General features: G+C 38.4%; 2 protein-coding genes across 7 annotated transcripts; one reads left to right on the top strand and one right to left on the bottom strand.

Annotated features, from left to right (window-relative positions):
• Positions 1 to 978: 978 nt before the first annotated feature.
• Positions 979 to 14,735, top strand: LOC147853327 (uncharacterized). 6 transcript variants are annotated; one of them, XM_087333154.1, is made up of 15 exons: positions 979 to 1,234; positions 6,068 to 6,220; positions 6,596 to 6,645; positions 6,728 to 6,786; positions 6,869 to 6,926; positions 7,013 to 7,080; positions 7,927 to 8,036; positions 10,013 to 10,067; positions 10,142 to 10,217; positions 10,315 to 10,487; positions 11,284 to 11,349; positions 11,643 to 11,697; positions 12,410 to 12,517; positions 12,955 to 13,034; positions 13,146 to 13,353. In XM_087333154.1, the coding sequence occupies exons 2-15, from the start codon at positions 6,081 to 6,083 to the stop codon at positions 13,206 to 13,208; spliced, it is 1,161 nt and encodes a 386-aa protein (XP_087189280.1). In that variant the 5' UTR covers positions 979 to 1,234; positions 6,068 to 6,080; the 3' UTR covers positions 13,209 to 13,353. The 6 variants fall into 6 exon arrangements, with proteins under 6 accessions (XP_087189280.1, XP_087189275.1, XP_087189274.1 ...); XM_087333149.1 differs by lacking the exon at positions 12,955 to 13,034 and adding an exon at positions 14,226 to 14,735 and having other exon boundaries at positions 983 to 1,234; positions 13,146 to 14,040; XM_087333148.1 differs by lacking the exon at positions 12,955 to 13,034 and adding an exon at positions 14,223 to 14,735 and having other exon boundaries at positions 983 to 1,234; positions 13,146 to 14,040.
• Positions 14,736 to 17,811: 3,076 nt separating this feature from the next.
• Positions 17,812 to 20,674, bottom strand: LOC147853326 (uncharacterized). Its single transcript, XM_087333312.1, has one exon. The coding sequence runs from the start codon at positions 20,425 to 20,427 to the stop codon at positions 18,340 to 18,342; it is 2,088 nt and encodes a 695-aa protein (XP_087189438.1). The 5' UTR covers positions 20,428 to 20,674; the 3' UTR covers positions 17,812 to 18,339.
• Between the last annotated feature and the right edge of the window lie 2,708 nt (positions 20,675 to 23,382).

The following is a 23,382-nucleotide window of genomic DNA, read 5'->3' as shown; positions in this document are numbered from 1 at the left end:
CTACCAATCGTGAGTCTCCATATGAATACCTTTGTACGAAATGGCAAATGGGAATGCCAACCACGTTGTGATATTGGTTCCACCTTGCATTTGACTTACATATAGTCCACACTATTTCAACTTTAGGAGATAGCCAAGATAATGATGTCATTACATGATGATACAATATATTTGTAGTGACCTATAACAAGCGAGGTGTACCATCCTATAATTGACAATCCACCCAAGGCGCAACATTTGTTTTCATTGGCAAAGATCTATACACCAATGGTATATCTTGTACTTTCTTCCCAACAAAATCCGCAATTTGAGGGAATACATAACCATTGTTTGGCACCTTCAAACATTCTGATAACCTTTGAGATTCGTTATCAACCATATTTCCCAAAATCGACAACCCCACCCTCGATCGAAATAAAACGATTGGATTGAGATCTCGGCTTCTCTTTACCATGCCAATTGTTTGGCATCTTCAAAAATTCTGTTAACCTTTGAGATTCGTTATCAACCATATTTCCCAAAATCAACAACCCCACCCCTGATCGAAATAAAACGGCTGAATTGAGACCTCGGCTTCTCTGTACCATGCCAAATGCAGCTCTCGAGACGAAACGAGCGATTCACTTTGTAACGAATTACAAAGCTCTCGATCGCTTTTGAGGGTGCCCCGTCAAAGAAGAAGAAGAAGAAGATAAATGCATCTTAGCAATTGTTGCATGCATGCATACATACATACATACATACATACATACATACAGAATGTAGAATCTTTAGATGAATATGAATCTTTTATATAGAATGTGGAATCTTTAGATGAATATGAATCTTCGGGTGTCTCCATAAGGGGGGCTTTGGGGCTATTTTTGTAAATTAGAAGAAGAAGAAGAAGAAGAAGAAAGAAGAAGAAGAAAACTAACGAGGAATGTCTGCGCGCTGCTACCCCTCCGATTCTCTGTCGCAGAATCCCGTCAGTCAGACGACCGCAGACGACGCCCACCGAAATGGATCCCATTTCCTTTCATTTCATTACATTCCATCGTCCACACCACCATATCTCTCCACCGTCGCAGTTGTTTGTTGATGCAGAAGAGGAGTGAAGCCATTCAATTGCTGCGCCGTTCTCTATTCTTCTTCTTCTTCTTCTCGCTGTATAGGTCCATTCATGGAGGAAAACTTTTTTGGGAATATTAGCCACACCTGTGACCTGCTAGACTCGAGAATATTGCCGTCACAGGTATTAATCATACAAAACTATTTAGCATTTGTTTTCTTTGTGTGCGTGTGCGTGTGTGTGCGTGAGAGAGAGAGAGAGAGAGAGAGAGAGAGAGAGAGAGAGAGAGATTTATTAGTGTTTACTATGGGCTGATATCATCCAATGTCTATGTGGAGATATCATGATTACACATATCGGAGACTTCACGTATCCTAAATATCAATGGTAGTGATCTTAATGCATGAGGTGGCTTTACAATTGCTAATAATTCGTGCGATGATTTTACAAGCATGCCTTGCATAAGTGCTATTTATGGGATGAGAGAGAGATAGATAGATAGATAGATAGATAGATAGATAGATAGATAGATTATGTTATCGTCTTCGGAGGTCAAATATGACCTATGAGAGAGAGACAGAGAGACAGAGAGATTAGCCTCTACTAGAGGCTGCAATCAGGCTATGAGACAAATCATTGTTACAAATATGGGTGGATTCATATCATCCATACTAAAACACAAATAAATGCTCTACGTTTCCTAAAGATCCATGTATGTGGTCAAATGATTTTTGAGATGGTTAATAAGCATGAAATGCAAAACTACTATTCATGAGAGTAATGGTGACTGAATTTCATATCCAAGATTGGTTGGTGTGGTAAAATGACGCTATGATGAAGTTTAACTAGTGCCTGCAGATGTCGTGCAAATCAGATATGGAGAGCAATTATCTCCATAATTTGGTGATATTATTGCCCATGTGCCTTGTATCCTGTTACTTGCCATCTGTGTTGTTGTCTGCGTTCTTTCGCTCGCGCTATGGTGACTCCTTGGCAGGTCATTAGTGGACATAAAGAGCTATGGAAGAAATCCCTGAATTGCAATTGGCATTGCATCTTGCATTCTAATGGAAGGGTTGATTCCCTATGTGTTTGAAGCTCGAGCAACATTTGACCAAACTATGAACCAAACTAGACTTCTCAATCATTTCTCAAATAATGGTGGACCCCATGTAGAGGGTAGTATACTTTTTTCTGATGTGGTTGAAAGTTGAGCACCTATGCAGAATTTCTTTTGGATTCGATCTCTCCTTCACATAATTTGCAGAATCTTTTAGCGCTAGGAATGTGAAGTGCTTGTCTTGCCATGAACTCTAGTTTGTGAGAGGAAACCTTGAGTTGGCCTATTGCATTGCAAGCTCTATGGGGCATTTAAACATCCATGTGTGTCAGTCTCTGTATGAATCCATCCTCCAAACAGTTCATGAAATGATGTTTGTAACTTTGTAGTAGGCAGTCTTTGGGGAACTGGCTCCCTTGGTGTAGGCCAAGTCTTTTGGATATAGAGCTGCCATAGGTCATGATGTAATACCTTATTCCTTTCATCATTTGGGGGACGTGCATGATATCAAAATGGTGGAAAATGTGAGAAAAGCTGTTAATAGCAGCAGCGGAAGAGTTAGAACAAAATAGACATAGCCAAGCTGTGAGAAGGCTGTTAGACAGCAGTAGAAAAAATGGTTGCAAAGAGTAGAGACACAGCCAAAGAGTTGTGCTTGTTTCTAAGTAGCAGCAGAAAATAATCTTCTTACAAAAGAGGCTGGTATAAGCCTATTTATACAAAATTGGGAATGGTTGTTTGGTAGTTAAGAGACTCTTGTACTACCAAACAGGTACAATAAACTAGGAATAAAAAGGGAATATCTTGGAAAAAGTGGAAGAGACAAAAGGCATTTAAAGCATTGCAGATTCTAGAGAGAGAAGGCATTTAAAGAGTTGCAGATTCTAGAGAGAGAAGAATCTAGGAAGAGAGAATGTAGTACAGAGATAATAAAGATGAAAGAAAGTGCAGGTCTGGAGCTGCCACCCTCCAACAGAAAATTCTTGATGTCGAGGCCATTCTTTTGGACCCACTTCATCACCATTGAGTACCATGATCTTTCTGTGTGTTCTTTTGTTGTGGTTGCTTTTGATGCTTCAAACACTTTTGCTTGTAGCTCTTTGAAGTGACTGTTAGGTCACAGATTCTGTGCGGCGAAGCCTTGTGCACAGCAAAGCAGAGAAGTAAAAATAATATATGTAGGCCAGGGTAAAAAATCTCATAGTGAGGGAAAAAGACCCTAGCAACCTAAGTGTCCATACATATCACTACCACAACGTATCAACAATGACATGGTTCGAATCCAATTGATGAGGTTCAGTTTGGAACAATGCTTCTACCATCATGGAGAGTGCTGCCAATTCAGCATGGACGATCTTGTGTGGGGTGGAAGCTTTGCTACGGAAAACACAGGGAGCTTGGAACCCATGTGGATGCACCGGACATGAGGACAGTGGTGACCATGGTGTCAGATAACCATACTTTTGTATGGGGTTCTTGGAAGTGTGCTTCATGGCATTGTCATTTTGTGATGGCTAAAGCTGCATATTCATAAGTGAGTCGATCTTTGGCAACGTGGATCATAGAGAAGCGTTTTAAATGTCCTGTTGGGGATAAAGGCCCCAAGGACTCTCCCGTTTTATTATATTTTGACCTTTCCATGTCGTTTACTATATCTTTGGCCTCAATTTGAGGGGTCATAGGCATTTACATTATTTTTATAACTTTTGGTCATTGGCCATGTGTAAGCATGCCAAAATGACCTAAAAGTTACTTATGAATAATAATTTGTTCCAAACCTCTCATAATGAGAAAGGGAGTTTGCAGGCTAGGGTTTTCTCTCCATTTTCTCCCCAGTTTTCTCTACTTTCTCTCTCCTCACACAGCAGCCCACTCCCTTAGTGTTTTGGATCTAACCATGCCATCACATCATCTCTCTTTCAACTGGTATTAGAGTGAGAGTTTCATCATGACGAATTTATGTCTCATCAGGTGATTGTGCATAGAACACCAGGCGATTTTTCTTTTTTTGGTGAATTTTTTTAAACTGTTAAGTGCAAACATGACTACTACCTCATCTGATCTCAAAAGCTAGTTTGAGATCAAGAGATTTGAAGGTAGTAGTTTGGTTCATGGAAAGAGAGAATGTTAGGCATTCTCTTTCTTAAAGATTGCGAAGGGACACTTCTTGAAATCAAGCCTGAAGATATGACAGATGTGGCATGGATGAAACTAAATAAGAAGGCCATCACCTACATCGAGGTGGTTATATCAGATGATATTTTAGTGGATTTGAAGGGCCTCACAACTACTTTTGAGGTCTGCCTTTACAGGTACTCTCTCACAATTGCAAGACTCTAGATTACCTCTCTTTGATGATAAGCTGAAGGCCATCTTCTTGTTGATGACATTACCTAATTCGTCGGAAACATTGGCAAATAACCCTAATTTTACGTCTGATGGTGTAAGGGGTTCTAGATTGAATGAGGAGAGGGAAGTGGTTCAGCCAATGTAGCTAGAGGAAGAACAGAAAAGAAAAGTGACAATGTACAGAGGAATGGGAGCAAAAGCAAAGGCAAGACTGAAATGACTTGTTATCAATGTGGTAGGAAAGGTCATAAGAAGCCTAATTGCAGCTACGACAAAGATGAATTAGAAAGAAAGAAGAACAAAAGTGACGAGAAGAAAAAGAACAAGGAGAATGAACCACATTACAACTTTAAGGACAAGGATAGAGAGAAGGCCAACGTGGCCTCCAGTGTCATCATTGAGGAGATATTAGATCCAGAAGATATTCATTGTGCTAACATGGCAGCAGATCATGCTGAAGTTAATGGTGCTTCAGTTTTTATTCATGCACAGGATATGGAGATTACAAAGAGCGATCTAATTGATGCCTTGCTTACTTTGAATGATGCTTTGTCACAAACATGGATTGTTGATTCAGGTGTATCATTCCATGTTACTCCTATTGAAAAGCTTATTGTCTGTTGGACAAATGGATTTGCATGGATATAGTACCCTCTTTGAGAAATTGTCATGGATGGTACAATAGGGTAATTGTTAAAGGTACAAAGAAAGGGACTCTATATTGCTTGCATGGTAAATCTTTGATGGGCAAGTTTATTGCTTTGGCTTAAATCCATTCACATATGGAATTATGGCATAAAAGGCTTGGGCACATGAGCCAAAAAGGCCGGGATAAACTATGTAATTTGGACAAGTTTGATGGTAAAGTCTCAAATTTTAGTTAGCCTGCTTGTGCAGTGAGTTTCGGATGCCTGAAAAGGCACCTATTCTTGCATGTGATAGCCCATGAATGCGATATTGTGCTTTGAGAAGTTCAGTTTTATTCAATGGCTGGATAGATTTGCTCCTAGTTTATCAGTTTGTCAAGGCTTCACCTTAATTTCTTTGTATACTCAGAAGAGTCTATTTCAGCCTTCATTTTCTCTTACATATCGATGTTCAGGTTGTACCCATGATGAAGATTCATGTGCAAGATGAATTAGTATATATGTAAAATTGATCTAACAAAGAAGATGGATCAATTCACAGGCTTTGAAAGAACATGAATTGATCATCAGTGGTCTTAGCCTGTTGAGGATTCCTGCTTGTAATTTAATTGTATTCTCAGGCTTAAAAGAAGGCAAATCTTTTTAATCTAGTATGGCGTACGTTGTTCTTTCAAAACCTGTAATTGGTCCATGTTCTTTGTTAGATCTATTCTCATTCCTTTCTGTAATTGTCATAAATTTAGGGAATTTCAATCTATATATAACATTAATTTTTATTTATTTTGTGGAGCTGAAAGTCTAAGAAATTCTTTGCCTACAACATTTACTAATGAAATGTAATAAAACTATACAACTTAAATATGTGTGCATTTGCAAAACCAAATTATGAAACTTAAATACAAACAGACATGTATATTAATGAGATTTTCATGTTTAATCTCAAATTTTTTTTCTTTCCAGGATTCTCTCAGTCATGTGCTTCCCCATATGTGAAAAAGAAGAAATGGAATTGTCACCACCATCACCTCAGAATGAACTTGGAGATTTTAAAGGGACGCGACATTGGCGTTCCATGGCACTTGATACCCTGAAACCAGACGAAATTTCTAAAAAGTACTTCTCTGACTAATTCAGTTGAATTTACTTTTTTGTGTGGTGTAAATAGCTAACAAGAAACTTTGATTGCAAAAGGGAGGGCAATCTCTTGTAAGTCATGCTGTGAACAGTTATGATTCGTCATTCCATCCCATGATGTCTGCTTAACATAATTTCTTCTGCTTCATGAAATTATATTGATGAATTATTGAGGGGGCGAATGCAGTCATTTCTGATGCATAATTCTAGCTGCTAGAGCCTAGAAGGAGCAAGTGATCCTCATAGGATATACCAACAAGTTTCCATCTGTTTGCATGAGAAGCGAAAAGTTTGGTGGGAGTCTTAAAAAGATGATTATCTGAAGTATGGCATGCATATATTATTGTGTTACAGGTTTGAGAAAGGAAGACAGACTATCGAACCATGTTCTCTTACAACGGAAGGTACATGCTTCTTTTAAACAACTCAGACAATTTACTACGTATCAATAGCATCTATTAACTTACAGTCCTCTCTGTATTTCAGGGATTGCACTAGCACAACCAGCGTCACTTTATAGATTCCTAAACCGTGGTGTTTACGAAGTAAATTTGAAATAATTTTCTCCAAAGAAATAATTATTCTAAGAGCTTAATTCCCATATTCCTTAAATTGATTGTTGTGAAGGTAGCTAGCCTTACAAAGTCCTGGGATGATATTGCGAAGCCTCGAAAATGGATTCCTGGTAACCTACCAACCTCCTTGTGAAGATTATGAAAAATGAAGGTAGAGACAAATTCAATAATTATATTTTTTTACTTGACTCTTCAGTACATGTAAATCGGTCATTCAATAACTTGACAGTGGATGATATTAAAGGTGCTCGCCCTAACCCTAAGGTATCTATGCAATATTCTGCTTTCATTCTTGTACTAGATTTTAAAAATTCCTTTAACCAAAATAAAACTGTTCAATTATTAAGAGTAATGAAGAAAAAGCTTCAAATGAATTCAATAGATACAAGTTTGAAAACAAATCTGAGAATGGGCATATTTATATACAACACCTTTTAGTCTCTTATAAAGCATGCATCAAATGTTGAATTCAAGCCAGTTTCCTAGACAGCAGGAAGAGTGTGTTATCTATGTGGGTAAACTCAGATATGCAATTCAATATGCTCTATGAAAACTTCTGTTTTCCAATGCAGCTTCTGTTGCCCATTCTTGGACTTCACTTGCATATATCAGAGGCATATCCAAGCATACAATACTAGCAATAAGACATTTTTTTACTTTGCGACATCGTGGCCCTTCTACATATTAATTGTATGAGGTTTAGTTATATGATCTCTGTCTCATGGTCACATGAAATTCATAGCACATTTGAACACCATTTCGAAGTTTAGTCTGGCAGGCTTTTTAATTGCATATGTTTTTGGTTAGTTTGTTAAATCTTTTTATAGCCTTTTATGATGAGCACTTTCTCATATATGTGTTTTCAGTAAGCTTGTCCTTGCTTCAGAATTAGGCCATACGGCAATTTTGAGGAACTTCATCTATAGTTAATAGAAGCCCTGTTTTTTGTGCCAAAAAATAAAAGAAAAAAGGAAAGGTCAAGGTTACCTGTATCTTTCACTCATAAAATTTCTTGAATATTGGTAAAGAAAAAGAAGAGTTTTCTTATTTGATCATTTGTTTAAAGTTGATGAAAACAATTCTCAATAAGGGTGAACTTTTGTTCTTAAGAACATGAAGCTGGGGAATGCAGCCAGAGGAACGAATCCATTGGAGCCAGTTTACAAGTTGCCAACTTCAAAAACCCCTCGTCCTCAAGAGCCAAAGTTTCTGCGTGACAAGTAATTTAATTAGTCTGCTTTATATTGAAGTGTCATTGGTATAATAACTAGCTTTAAAAGTAACTTATCTCTTCTCATACCTGAAAGAAGTTTTGAATATTAAAGTAGCAAAGAAAGTTTTACATCACCACGAGGTATATTACCTCACTAAAGCATGCGTTCTACAATGCAAACCATCAAAGTATGTTTCAGGAATGTTCCATGATCTGAATTAGATGGCAGCCTGGCTAGGGTTTTGGCAGGAATATCATTATTCCCTAGAATTAGTGATGGGCTTTGGATCAGTTTATGCATACTTCAAACATTAATCTCACCCTTCTTGTTGAGGAAAACCATCAGCTATCATAGAAACACGATCCTTGTATATTGTACAGAGATTCAATTTTAGTTTTTACCAGAAAGTTAATCGAAGAGGAAGGCATTACGTTTTTGGTTGTATGAAGACTGCCTTTGGAGGTTTTGGGCTGTTTGAACACTAGTTTTTTGGAAGATTTATTCAATTTGATAAATCCAGACATTCGCTTTATTTCACTATTTCTTGCATCTTGAAAGGAAGTTCAGAAAAGAGTGATGGTATACCTGTAGCAATGCATCATTTAGAAAAGAGAAGGAACTGGTGTTAGTTTTTGGTTGCAAAGCAGCTGCTATTAATCTACTCATGATGAAGATTGGGGGTACGTCTGTAGCAATGCACTGGTTTGGAAAACTGAAAGGATGATGTACCAGTTTAAACCAAATGCAATGGGCCATAGGCCATTTTATGGTTCCAAATGTTCCCTTTCTAAAAATTACCTCCCCGAATATTTTTCTTTTGATTACCACAACAAATTCAAGTTTTGAATGAAGCTGATAATGTGAACCTCCATGTTCATTTTTACTGAATTTGGTTTAAGTGTTTAAAAGTGTTCCTGCCGGTTCTTTGTTGTGCTAGTGATGCCCATCATTTGACATAATTTGTCAGGTTACTTGGCTAATTGTGATGTAATGTTACTGTGGGGGGTCTTTTCTTGCTAACATTTAGTGGAAATAATAAATTCAGTTCTCATCATAACATCATCCAGTTATTGCAATAGAACGTTTCCTGTAGGAATGTTGCTGTTGATTTTTGTATGACTAACCATAGCTTCTGATGTAAATTTATGCACATATAGGCCAACAGATCTTCATATGAACTCAATATAAAGCAAGAATGCCTATTGATCGTATCCAACCTTATCTCATTACCAATATGAGTAGTAATGCTCGTAGAGCCCTTACACTACTTCGCACTCGATCTCACACGTTAGGTAGTGAAGTTGCATTATGGTATCAAAATGCAACGGACTTGAAGACATGCAAAGTATGCCATGAAGGCATGGTAGAGGAGGAATGTCACTTGCCCTTCACATGCTCAACATATAGTGCAATTCGTTCAAGATATGCTGACATACTAAGAGGGAGTGATAACTTAAGTGCCTTACTTAAGACACCACTGAGAAGGTTGAGCTCATATGTGTATGCTTTATTCACACATAGAGACTTTGTGCTTCAATGTATGAATACCCTTTCTTAGGAAGGAGACACATATCAAGAACACATGTATACTTTGGTCCCATAGGTCAAAATTGACGTCTTTATGGATGATAAAAAATTCTAATTCTAATTCTATCATCATCAAAGGACACAGATGCGGCTATATTTCCTAGATGTTGAGCACAGCAGTTTTCTATTATCAATATAGACATATACGGCTGCACTTTTACTAACAATTGAGCATAGCAGTCGTCTATCATCAATAGAGACATATATGGCTACAGTTTTGCACTGTTAGAGCACAGCAATATTCTATTTTAACAGTCTTTTGCATTGTTGATGAGTCAGATTCTAATACCTTGTCTATGCACTGAATATGGAAGTCCTAAACTGTGGATTCAATGTAAAGCTTGCCAACATTATTTATGTATAACATTGGCTAACATCAGCGGAATTGTTGGCAGTTTAAATGTGGATGACATATCAGGAGCAAGGCCTCGACAATGTGTCAAAATAAATGTAAGATGCTTGTTTACAACCTCAATGTTTTATTAAATTCCCAGGCAATGGAAAATTCTCTTTTTGTTATGTAGGTTCATACTGTGTCTGGAAGCGAGCCTCTAGAAGGTTCATTTCCTGGCTGGAGCCCTGCTCACAGGAGGAGATTTGGTTTGTGCCTCTTGTGTATGCGTCGATAATGGTGCTGCTGTAAATTTAAATGACAAAAGGCAAAGTGAATAAATAACCTTAATTGTAATGTATGCAGGAAAGACAGTTCGGGATCTTTGCTTACAGGTGCAAGATATTAATAAGCCACTGATTAGAATGATCAGAAGTCCTAATTCTGAAGCTTATTTAAAAATTGAAGGAGCAAACTCAAAAAGTCTTAAACAGTTCCGAGTCCAGAAGAATCAAAGCATTCCATCACAGTACATTGAGGTTTCCTACTTCCTAATGCTTCCTGTGCTGATTGTTTAATTTGGGCTACAATCCTTGTTAGAAATATTGAGAATTGTCTAGATAGGCATATAGAGTTACACTCACAGAGATGTATATGTGAAAAGAAAACTTTCTATTACATATGAGAGTAGCTCACAATGGTTGTCCTCCCATGCGCTCACACCTTATAGCGTAGATGGGATCTGGACTAGTCGACTACAAAGTTATTGGACACAGATAATAGTCACAGCTACTATGTAAGAGAAAGAGAGTGGATATTTATACTCTCTGTTTGGTTTCAGTATCACATTAAATGTGCAAGTCAGTTGATAGTAGTGGGGATATTCCTTTTCTATCAACTAGCTTGTCATTTAATATGACTGAGCTCCCTAGATAAAAGCTAGTGTTAGATAGTACTTATCTTAAAGTCAATGGCACATACTTCAAGACTAAGTATATCTTAACTTGCCAAGAGAGAATATTCTTTTACTCCATCCTATTACCCCACTTTCCTTTCCTAAATATATTATGTCCTACTCATCTATGGTTTCTTACATTGACACCTCATCGACCCATATGATCGGGTTGCACAATAGCTACTCTTCACTTGGGGTGCTATCACAAAATATGCACTCTAAGAATACATGGGAGGATAAATTGACAACTTGGGGTTGATCATAGATTATATCTAACAACCCTTTTCAACGCGTAAGGATAAAATGCCCTGATCAAACTACCACTAAATCTTTAATCCCTACACTAATCAACCCATTTATGTGGGTGGTTTTCTTTACAGGATATTGATGAGTATGATAAGATCTACGAGGTGGAATCATGTGATCAGTCTTTAGAAACCCTGAAGGTTAGATTTGTCTACTGCATAATAAAGTTTATTTTGCAATGTGACACATTAATTCAGTGCATAAATTTATTCTTTATAAATGTAATCCACATCGCTGCTACTAAAGTGTACTTCTTCTCTTTGGTACATAATTTTGTGCATGCATGATATTAAAACGTGTCTACGAGAATGAGTATTAGGCTATTCTTAAAGAGAAGTTTCATCTTATAAAATCTGTTTTCTCTATATAATAAGGATCCTAGAGTATGATTAAATTTTCTGATTGTTAAGCTCACAGCAATGTCGTGTTGTAGGGTATTGCTAAAGATTTGGCTAATGTCTTCAAGAAAATGGATCGTGATAGAAGTGGTTTGTATTCAATCATTATAAATAAATTCATATAACTAATGGCTACCTAGTTGGGCTTCACTGTAAAACTGAAACTAGATGTGAATGGCCAAAGATGGGAAAACCCAAATAGCATTCACCATACAAACAACAAATCAATGTACCAGACACAGATATGCCTAAATCCTAGTTCCTCCATAGCCATCATAGTTGTTAAAAAATGCATATTTTATGTCTAGAATGTGTTTTAGAATACTCTGAAGTATTCAACATGGATTCTATGTTTAGAACTACCATTCAAAAATGTTCCACTATGATAGGGACTATTTTTAGCTAGCAATGGGATTTACAAGTATACGATTACCCTTTGCTTTTTTGAAGTGCCTCTTAATACAATAGATGACCAATTATCTAGAACCTTTTGCTAAGAGACAACAAAGTTGAACATCCTTGTTCATGAACAGTTAGAGGCGAGTTTACAAATATTTTGACATGTTTCAGATGATGATGTTATAGTGTTCGGAATTATATGAAGATTTGTGTTGTTCCTGTAATGTTTGTTAAAATTAAATACCTGTAACAGGAGGAATCTCGTCCAAGTTTTATAAATATGACATTAAATTTTGGCATTTCAATTTATTTATGTAACTAGCCTTCAGAATTAGAATAATATTTCAATTTGTACTCCATCCTAATAGTAATTCGTGATTTTCATGGCTGGTAATGCTCTTAGGTAAACTAACTCTTGGTGAAGTCCAGCTAGCATTAAAAAAGCTTCAATTGGATCTGAACCCTTTGGAGTTCAAGTCTTTATCATCTGTTTTCTTTACTGGCATTGATGGTATGAATTCATAAATATAACTTTCTCATTTAACTTTCAATGGGATCAACATAATTCTTGCCAGAGTTGAATAATCTTAAATAAATTCACAAGATATGGCGTTCCAAACTCTAATTTTCAAGGAAAACATATTTCATTCAAAGCAAAAAACTCTTCTAACATTCAAGAGGTCAGAGACAAGGCAGCTCTTAGTGATGTTCCACTTCACTTTTGAATACTGATTGTGTAAACTTGGAGAAATCAAATATTGTGTACAGACTGTTGAGTTGCCTTTATGGGTTTCTTATGATATTTCACGTTTAATGAATATTTGTAATACCCCCAAGTCCATCCATTATAGTGATATATAGAGGCTAATGTTTCCTATTTCTAGTCAGATTTAATTGTGCATAGGATGACCTTTACTTAGAAGTGTTGTATCCCTTGATTTCTCTCAGGGATTCTTTCATCTATTAGAGAGGCTGAACAGACTGTGTGTAAGGCAGCGGGCAGCTTTACGGGGAGCCTACCTGGGCAGGTGTAGAAAAACAATCACAAGTATCTTTGTATTAATATTCAAGCTGCAGATCTAGTTAAGAATCCACTTCTTTTGAATCATTAAAGTGAGAGGGTAAGTTTTAAATTTCAGGATATGTTGATTACCCAAAGCTCCTACAGACATTATCTCCAACTCCATGCATGGATTATATGAAACGTTATAATCCAAACAAGTTGGACTCTCGTGCTATATCGCTGTGCCTAAATCCACACATAGATCGTCCTTGGACAATTGGATGTCTCAAATCTAAAGATAATGAAAGAGAGAGAAGGTCAAAGAAGGAACTCGACGCAGAATCTTTGGCCATTGATATTAGACCATGTACTACAGGAATGGACATAGAAACCAGGAAATCTACTGAACTGAGTATGTGCTGTGGGGAGAATCCCTTAGCAGAGAATGAAAGTCAAGTAAATGTAGACAAAAGCACAATGCTTGGAAATCATGTTGTACATATTCAGAGAAAACCGGTGGATGGGATTGTTTCGTCGAACTCTACATATAATAGCCAGATTCCTGTAGGTGGAAAAATCCTAGCAAAGGATTGTAAGTTTCCTTTGGAGTTAGGTTTGGCATTTTGGCCGGAAGAGAAGACTTTGCAAACCCAACAGAATGCAAGGTTTTGTCTTTCACTTCCACAAGACTACAAAGAAGCACCAGAATACCCATCTAAGCCTCTAGCTGATGATGAGAAATTATGGGAAACAAATATTGGAGGAACAACATTTACAGGGGAAGGCAAGGTTGTTAATAGCGGATCATACATGCATGGATATGATTGGTGTCAGTCTTCAATGGCGAAGACTCCATCCAAGAAAAGGAGAATGGTTCGAGGTCTAGGCGAAGGTCAAGTTCAAGGACAAAGCCAAACTAACTTTATGTCTGTACCTCAGATAGAGATGAGAGCATCCACTGCCAGAACTGATAACTCTTCTACAATATCCAAGGTCTCTGCAACGCCTGCAACAAATAAGCATTCGAAAAGGTAATGAACATTCATGTAAATTTATTGAGTTTTATCTATTAAAAAATTAAAAAAATATGCATCTTTAATTTTGCATGTATCTATACCTTTAGTTTTGAAAAAATTTAAAAGGGAATTTTCAAATATTGAAATCACCAAGTTGTACTAAATTTATGTTTTCTTTTAAACATTGTCACTCTAAGAAGGCCAGTTTCAGCATCAGTTGCACAACTGTCTCGAAGACCACTCTCAACATCTGATGTAAAGACATCTCAATGGAGCCGATTTAGTTCTCCAAGGTCTGACATTATGCCAACCATGTCAACAGCTAGGTCAGCTCAATCAGCGAGGTCTGGAATAATGTCATCTAGGTCATATTGTAGCCCTAAAGTCACTGGTAGGAATATTTCTACTACTCGGGAAAGCCTTTCGAGCAGAATCCATTCTGGACAAAATTCTCATAGATCTCAAACAAGGAAAGAAGATGCAGCAGCTGTAAGATCACTGTTGTAAATGTGCATTCCTGAAGCAAAAGAGAATGGGAATGATCTGCCTTAACATTAGAAAGGCTATAAAACATGTGAAATGCATTATACATAGTCACCTTGTTAACTCTAAATTGGCATTATTTGCCAAATTTTGATGGAGAGGTTGGGCTATATTGAAGGTGATCATATTACCCTTCAAGATGTTCTAGTTACAATCTCGGTTTTTCTCATCTTTTGCATTATGAAGCCGGATCAACAATGGTAGTTTTATGAGCAAGCATCCCAAATGGTTTGAACCCTACTATTATAAAAAAGGTTTCACTCCCACTCAAGAAAACAACTTATGCGAGGAAACACACCAAATGAAAGAACATTAACAGTAGTATATGCATAGATACTTATGTAATTTTATACTATTGTAAAACTGCTCTTCAAAGAATTGAAGCAATATTCCTTTGGGCTTTGTGAATAATGACATTGTGATTGGAGAGTTCCACAATGGACTTGCATTTATGTATGAAAATGAGGCTTTCTCATAGACCTCTATTTATGGATGTAAAATGAAGCTTTGTCTTGTCTCATTTATATATTGATTGACAAACATGTTTATGAATGGAGCATTAATAGATTGTAGAGCAAGGTTCTCAATGCTCTCTCTCTCTCTCTCTCTCTCTCTCTCTCTCTAGTATAATACGTATATAGACTTGCCAAAAGGGCTTCAAGCAGTTTAATGTGTTACATGTTACGCCCAAATAGTGTAGGGAGGGAGGACTAGTGGGAATGTGTGTTGGCCAAGAGATGTTCATAGGACACACTCATTATGGTAATGGAAGTGGTGAGTGTTACATGTTACGCCCAAATTTTGTAGGGAGGACTAGTTGGAATGTGTGTTGGCCAAGACACAAACATTATGGTAATGGAAGTGGTGAGTGACATGCATGTGCTTTGCTTGCATGGCCATGCGTATATAAGGGTGGAGAGAGTAATGTCAATACAATCCATTAGGAGACAAGCACTCGATTCTAAAGATAATTGCAATGGCAAAGCTTTGAGTAGTTATTAGAGGTAGTAAACTCTAGGTAATTGTTGAGTTTATAAGCATAATACAATGTGAACTTTTGTAGTCATTATTTTGTGCACAAAACAAGAAGAGCATTTGGGTGAGGTTTGATGGATTAATAACTATACTTCTTTAAGAATGTTTTTAAATTTGTTAGGCATTTGATGAAGTCTCTTCCCAATACATCAACTTTCAAATCATTCTTTAGTCTCTTCTAGATAGATTCTCAATTCAAATGTGTTTGGACATGACGTAGAAATTAAGATGGTGGAGTCAAGGGCAACCATACAAAGACATTCACATGACAAATATTTATCTAAATGAGAGACAATCCCCAATGGACTACCTCACTTACGATTTGCAATATTTAGTTGATTCCCAAAGACAAATTTGATGTTGCCGTGGTTTTTGCGGGGCCAATTAACATTCTAATTCTTTTGCCCAAGGATTACATTTGTTTTTTGGGGTCATCGAATATAACTTGACATGTCATCAGTTTTCTACTTAACCTCTTTTCCATATTCACTCCCACAAGGACCCTCCCTACATAGGCATTATGATCCATTTTCTTATTTGTTGCTTGATGCTAGCATTTATCCTTCCAAGGGCAATCCTTTTGTAAGCTTTTGATTGCTTTTTGTTCAATCACTATGAAGAGTGATTTGAGTTCCATATGTGTAGGATGGTGGTAGCATGCTCGTCCATATACTTTGGATTGTGGAACTTCTAGTAGTTCAGAGTATTATATTGATAGGTGACATATTCCTCAACATTTCACCAATGGTCCTGCCTTGTGTCCTTAATGTAATGGGCAAAAAGTGTAGCACAACTAGTCTCATGCTTTGGTGTTTCGTGTGCACGCCACTTCACTTTGTTGTCTTTTTTCTTTGATTCATTCTTTATCACCTTTGCTTGTTTCACTTCTTTTGTAAGATTTCCTCCCCATAATATGTCGAAATAGGTTATCAAAATCATCCTCGAATCTGAATTACTAATCATAGAGTTGGTCTGAGTTACCTACTTCAGCTTCATTGATTTCAGAGAATGTCCGCATCTCCTCGAATTGCATGCATGATCAAACATGGATGTCAAAATCATCAAAGACAAAGTAAACAAGCTCCTCAGGTGTGATCTAATCACTCTACCAAATTGATGCAAGTTGCCTTGCCCTTACAAACACTTCATGCATGTATGCATATAATCGAATCCTCATGGACAACCCTAACTGCATCAAATTCTTCAAATGGTTATTAAAATAGCATATCCTGCTGGAAAACCAATTATTTTCCGTGTAGACAGAACAATGGCTTCTATGCGTACAACCCTTTATTCAAAGCTTTGCTATTCTTTTGAATTTATTTTAACAGAATGCAGGAAAGCAATCCCAATACTTGATAAATGTACATGTACATAGAGATAAAACTAAGGAGACGAATAGACATCAAGACTGAAAAGGTGCCACATAAAATCCTTGATCAAGCAGACCATGTGCAAAATGTGGGGAAGAATGTTAAATGCAGGAACAGAAGCCATGAACATATGAACCACAAATGCCCAAGAAAAAGTTTGGTTTTCTTTCAAAATGTCAACTCGCACTTGACCCATTTGGAAAATACAATGTTACAGAAATGCATCAACATATGAGGTCCTCGATAGCACCAAAAGTCTTACAGGGGCAATGCATGAAAAAATCATGTACGCAAGAAAACTCATTAGAATGACAAGGCAAAAGAAGACTACCAAAATTTCCCAATTAACTATGTTTTATTTAGAATATAAGCAAGCACATTGCAAAAGCATTCTACCCTCAATAAGAGGTCAAAATAAGAGGGAGCATGCGCACCAAGTGTACAGGACACATGCTCATGATGCACCTGTCTCTATTTCACATATGCCTCATGGACGGACTTTGCATTGAATCAAACCATTACACAAGGAGAGGAGAAGATGCAAAGCAAGCAGGAGAATACTGCACAATCATGGTTTGCTCCATAGTGGCCAAAACTTTGGAACTAAACAAGAGCTCCTCACAAAGCAAGTTCCAAAAGAGTAACAGTACCATAGATCATCTCATCACAGTGCATGTGCATGTGCTCTCGTGATGAAACTCGTTAGGTAGGACCTGATGCAGTAACCAACAGGATTGGTATCTATTCTTGTGTAAATTTGAAGAATGAATTTTGACATAGTCCTATAGGAACCACAAAATTGACATCTTGAAGTGTGATGGACAAGCAAAACATGAGGATAAAACTAAGCATAGCATATATAGAGACCCCCACGAATCAGGTGAAGTTCAGCTGACATTTAGCCATTACATTCATTTGATCAAATAAGTTACCAGATAATACAATGGATCGAGATCAAAATAAACTTGGTTGCAAATATTGCCAATATTGGCAGATCCATCCTTCAAAATAAAGTTATCCGTGATTCCGTCTTGAGCTGAAATTATCAAACCTGCTCTGGAACTGGGCATGTGTAAAGACGCAAAAGTTGCTGCCAGGAGTAAACGAAGAAAACCAAAACTCGCACAGCCCAACAGACTTTTCCAAGGTGGCAAACACACCATTTAAAGAATATATTGCTTCCAACTCCCCAAAGGGTGTAACATGATAATGAACAATTTCTAGTGTCTCTCATCTGACTTGAGATCATGCAAAGGTATATGAGATGAACAAAGAAGTCCAGTAACATCCGCCAATACAAGCGTTTTTGCAAGCACAATGGTCTCAAAAGCAATCACTTAAGCTGCAATCTCATGCTAAATGTTTAGTGCACTTTGGTAGCCAGAGCAGCACTATCATCATGAACACATTTACCTTGCTCATCTGCTGGATCATCACCATCACACTTGTCGCTTTCTTTATCTACAGACTCATTTTCTCTCTGTAAATGAATTAGGGGTTCCTTATCCCTTTCCACATCAGCATTACCAGACACCAAATCACTTTGATCTGAGACTATACTTACTTCAGCAATTCCATTTTGTTTTATCTTCTCACACTCTTCAGCCAATAAGAGCCCCATGTCTACAAAATCATCCACTGCATGAGCTGAAGATGGAGACAATGGTTTGAGCTCTCCCAGAGTATCAGTTACCATAGTATTTGTTACAGGGCAAGTGGCAGAAAAGGAACAATCCATGGTTGGATGTCCTGCATTAGATGTCACTAAATCGCTTCCTGTTATTTGTGTTTGAGATGTGCCTGATGGTACCTGATCAGTTGAATTAGTGGCATTTGCTTTAACAGCCATATCACTGATATGAGCTTGATCTGGCAAAGTTACTACACTTGGATGCTGATTCTCTAGCTGACTAGATGAGTCCAATCTATTCGACGGTATCACAGCTCTCGGTTTAGTTTCATTTGTTTTAGCACCTGTATTGGAACCACCAATATGAACTTGACCTGGCAAAAGCACTCGACTTTTATGCTGATTCTCTACCTGACTAGAAGGATCCACTCTACCTGAGGATGAAGAGGAACTCACCACTGTATGATGATTTTGGTCAACTTGTATCTTCTGACTTCCAGCTTTCTGAGTAGCTGAATTCCCCATCATCATATTGGGATGGGTGTTGTTCAAAGAAGCGGAAGTCGCAGGCACACTCTTCATTCTCGGATGATGATAAGAAGTAGGCATGAAGGCCGGCCTAGCACTAACATTGTTACTGTTGTTAGTGGTGTTAAGCCTCTTGGCAACAAGCCCATCATGAGGGGGTGGTCTTGGAAATGCATGTGGGTAAAGGTGTTCAGATCGCATCATTGGAGAAGGAGGGTAAGGAGGGACACCTAATCCTTTCCGAGGATATAATGTAGAAGAAACCGGAGGTCTTGAAACCAATTCATTTCGGTATCTAGCTTCCTCTAAAGCAGCTCTATGAGCAGCATCAAGGGCAACTTTGGCACGAGCTGAAGCTTTAGCCGATGCGGCAGCAAGAGCCCTGGCCTTGTCCTTAGCTTCTTTCGCTTGTCTTATAGCTATATTCGCAACAATTTGGGCAGCAGCAAGACCCTCTTGGGGAGAAACATCTTGAAACAAATCAACAGCCAATCTTGGCCTTTTGTTTGGTTGACATCCTTCTCCTCCGGGACTAGTCACTGGATTCGATAATTCTTTCGGCTTCTTGTTATGTCCACCAGTTATAGCACATCCTTCTCCGATGGTAGAGACCGGATTCAATGATTCAGATGCCTTCTTCTTCATATTACCAACATCACCATCCAAGTTCGAGTTTGGGTTTGAATTTGAGTTCGAGTTCGAGTCCGTGTTCGATGAATCTCTGTTTAGAATTCCCTTCTTAGGTTTCAAGCAATCACGGCACTCAAAGAAGAGAGAATCCGTAGATATGTCGCGAGTTCGAGCACATTCTAAGTGGCAGAGCCTTTGGCACTTTGAGCAGGTTAGCCATAGCCCAGGATCTCCTATGTCCCCTGTATGCTTATATACTAAGAAGCAGAGGGAACAGTACATACCTCTGTGACGAGAAAGAACACACAGACTGCATAATCTCTTCACTGTTCCATCTTCTGTGAGCCTGTGGAGAGTCTGGATTTCTCCAACCCTGCTACAGGTGAAGCAGGAGGAGGAGGGGGAGGAGGGGGAGGAAGAAGAAGACGCCATAGCCATGGGGGCTCCAACGCCCTGGTTTGAGGCTTTGAACGCATAGGGGGGTTGAGAAACGGTGGATATGGAGCGGTACTCAGGCATGGAGGTCGACGGAGGAGAAGGAAGCTTCGCCGGCTCTGTTTCCTGATGAGGATGAGGATGATCGGGGATGGCGTTTCCGGTTGCTTCGTCTTCTGCTGCTGCTTCTTCTTCTTCAAGAGCTGGGCCCGCCTGCTGCGAAGCCATCTCGTTCAGTCTGGGCGGACCATGGCACGGGCGACCGTGCAGAAGAAGAAAGAGAAGGCACAGAGGCAGAGGAGGAGGGAGGGAGGACAGAGGAAGAACAGAGGAAAGGGGGGGGGGAGAAGGGAACCCTAAAATGCAGAGGGGAAAGCACAGGGGGGAAAGACATGAAACCTGAAACCCTAAAAGGAGGAGGAGGAGGAGGAGGAGGAGGCGAGCAGCTAAAACCCTGCGCAGGAGGGAGAGAGAAACAGAGACAGAGACAGAGACAGAGAAGAACAGGGTAGAGAGAGAGAGAGAGAGAGAGAGAGAGAGAGAGAAGAACAGAGTAGAGAGAGAAGAACAGAGTAGAGAGAGAAGAACAGGGTAGAGAGAGAGAGAGAAGAACAGAGTAGAGAGAGAGAGAGACACACACACACACACACACACACATATTTCCTTCTACATGGGAAAGTGAACCTTCCATGTATCATCTATCCCTTGACCACACACACACATCTATGTGTCTGCTTGTCGGAAGACCCTAACGGATCGAGAGCTGGTCTTTGAAGAAGATGATGATGAAGACCCTAACGGATCGAGAGCTGGTCTTTGAAGAAGATGATGATGAAGACCCTAACGGATCGAGAGCTGGTCTTTGAAGAAGATGATGATGAAGACCCTATCGGATCGAGAGCTGGTCTTTGAAGAAGAAGAAGATGATGAAGACCCTATCAGATCGAGAGCTGGTCTTAAAGAAGAAGATGAAGAAGAACCTATCAAATGACCCTTATCAGATCATAAGTTGGGCCCGCCTACGTCTGCTCTTTCGATCAGTTCCAATACATTCTTCTCGATTGACGCAAACCAGACGCCTTCCCTGCCTAATGCACACTGAATCCCCCCACCCCTCTGCTCGGGACCGTCGAAATTTGCTACCATGTCCTATAGCTTTGGGATCTGTCTCCCGGACTTCTTCGATGGCCCCGAGCTGAGAATCATGACAACGATCGTGCCAAGTCTAAACCTCACATGTGCTACTGTTGCCTAGTGTTGCTACTGCATGCTTGGGCAACAAACGATGCATTCTTGCATCGCATCGAACCAATCGTTAAAGTTCTATAATGTTGTCCACCAAACACCCAAAGATCATTTGTTCATCCCCCCTTAATATACGACAAACATGGCTTACCTCCCCATTTGAGTTGCCTAAAGGGCCAATTGTGATTTGCAAGATAGTCACCTCTTATGATGATGGCAATCAAAGGTTTGGGAGACATTTGTCCCCATGTGAGTTGCCTAAAGGCCCAAGAACTATTGGCAAGATAGACATCTTCTATAATGATGACAATCTAAGGTTTTGGAGACATTTGACAAGTTCCCTAAAAGGGGAAACATGAGGTAAGACTAGCTGACATTTAGGGTTTAAGAGCATATATTTTATACTCTATAATAGCATTGTACAACTTCAAAGCATCTGAAAATGGTTTGCAAGATGGCATGTTGAAGAATATACGATATGTAGTCAGAGGAAAAGAATAGGAAACGAGAACACAAATCCCGTGATGTGTTTTATCCAATTATATTGGAATCCCTTGATACAAAATAGAAAACACCCCAAGACATACTTTAGTTAGACCCAACTCAAACATTGATGGTATTTTCTAGTCTACTTGACTACAAAATCAAACTCATGTAATTGTCGAACATGTCATCAAGCCATCGCTTAACCCAAAATTAGGCTAGTCGAAGTGAAACTAAAAGGAATTGATTTTGTAAAAAAGGGGGTTTTGTTGAAAGTTCAACTCTCCTTTTCCTTTAGTTCCACCATTTAAAAACCCAATTGTGCAATACTTTTATTCATCCATGCGAATGTTTGCAGGTTCTCCACCATACATAACTTTTGAATTAAGGTTGGCATTGCTATTGTGAGACACTTGTTGTGTGTTGGGTATTAGGTTAAATTTGCTACACTAAGCTAAAATGGGTGTAAAAAAATGTTGATAATTAGTTATTCATCATGAGATTTCAACATATTTTCGTCGACTAACATGTCACAATTGATCACATGTTCTACGAAATAAGGTAGTTGATTCAGCACATTTGGCACTAAGGTCTCAACCAATGATGGAATATGGACCATAGTAATGATTCGCCATCAAGAGGAAGACCTATTTCCTATAAGAAATTGGTGGTTCGTATTGTGCTCCCTTTCATAATCAAGGACACAAAGTGTGTTTCTAAATGCTTTGCGAACATTTTAGTTTCTTGTAGCTCAATTTTCGAGAGAAGTGTTGACAATTCTTCGAATTTTATCGTATTAAAAATGGCTTGTTAGACAACATGTCTTTGGAATCAATTGGGTTTTTTGGAAAGAATATAGTTATACTACATCCTTCCCCACTTCCAATATTGTTAGAATAGTCCTCTAGTGTTACGTTCTTGACAACCAATGTGGTGTTTTTATCACCTTGTTCATGTTTACATGTAATATGGCTTTCTATTGTCTTGGTGATCAACTCATGGGCAACATGACTTGGTCAATGTGTTTCTAACATGGAAAGGTTCATGTGATGTATCTTTCTGCACTATTTTGTTCTGCTATGGAAAGAAGAAAATTGTAATGTGATCTCTCCTCTTTGTTTTGATATAGTGCTATCATTGCCACAAAGTATATGGTAATTTCACAAAAACCTCTTCAAACATTTTGTACACATAGTTCTCAAGGCTTATATCCATTGAACAAAATGCTTTCAAATGTTTTGATTTGTCATGGATGAAGATGCATGTCCATCATGTTATTTTAACAGATAGTCCAAGGTTGACAATTATCTTGTTTCAAAACAAAATATAACAAATGTCAGATGGAAGTCATGAACAAGAATATTGCATATCACGTCATTATAGTCTCAATGTTTAGGATATCGAATGAGAACATGTAATTAGTCAAATTGGATAATGCGGTAGAAAATTTGTTTT

Source organism: Azolla caroliniana, unplaced genomic scaffold (genome assembly GCF_043228905.1).
Source record: "Azolla caroliniana isolate FFs.n. ecotype wild unplaced genomic scaffold, voAzoCaro1.0.p SCAF_17, whole genome shotgun sequence".
NCBI lineage: Eukaryota > Viridiplantae > Streptophyta > Polypodiopsida > Salviniales > Salviniaceae > Azolla > Azolla caroliniana.
Note: the sequence above shows the minus strand (reverse complement) of the source record. Positions and strands in the feature narration are given on the sequence as shown.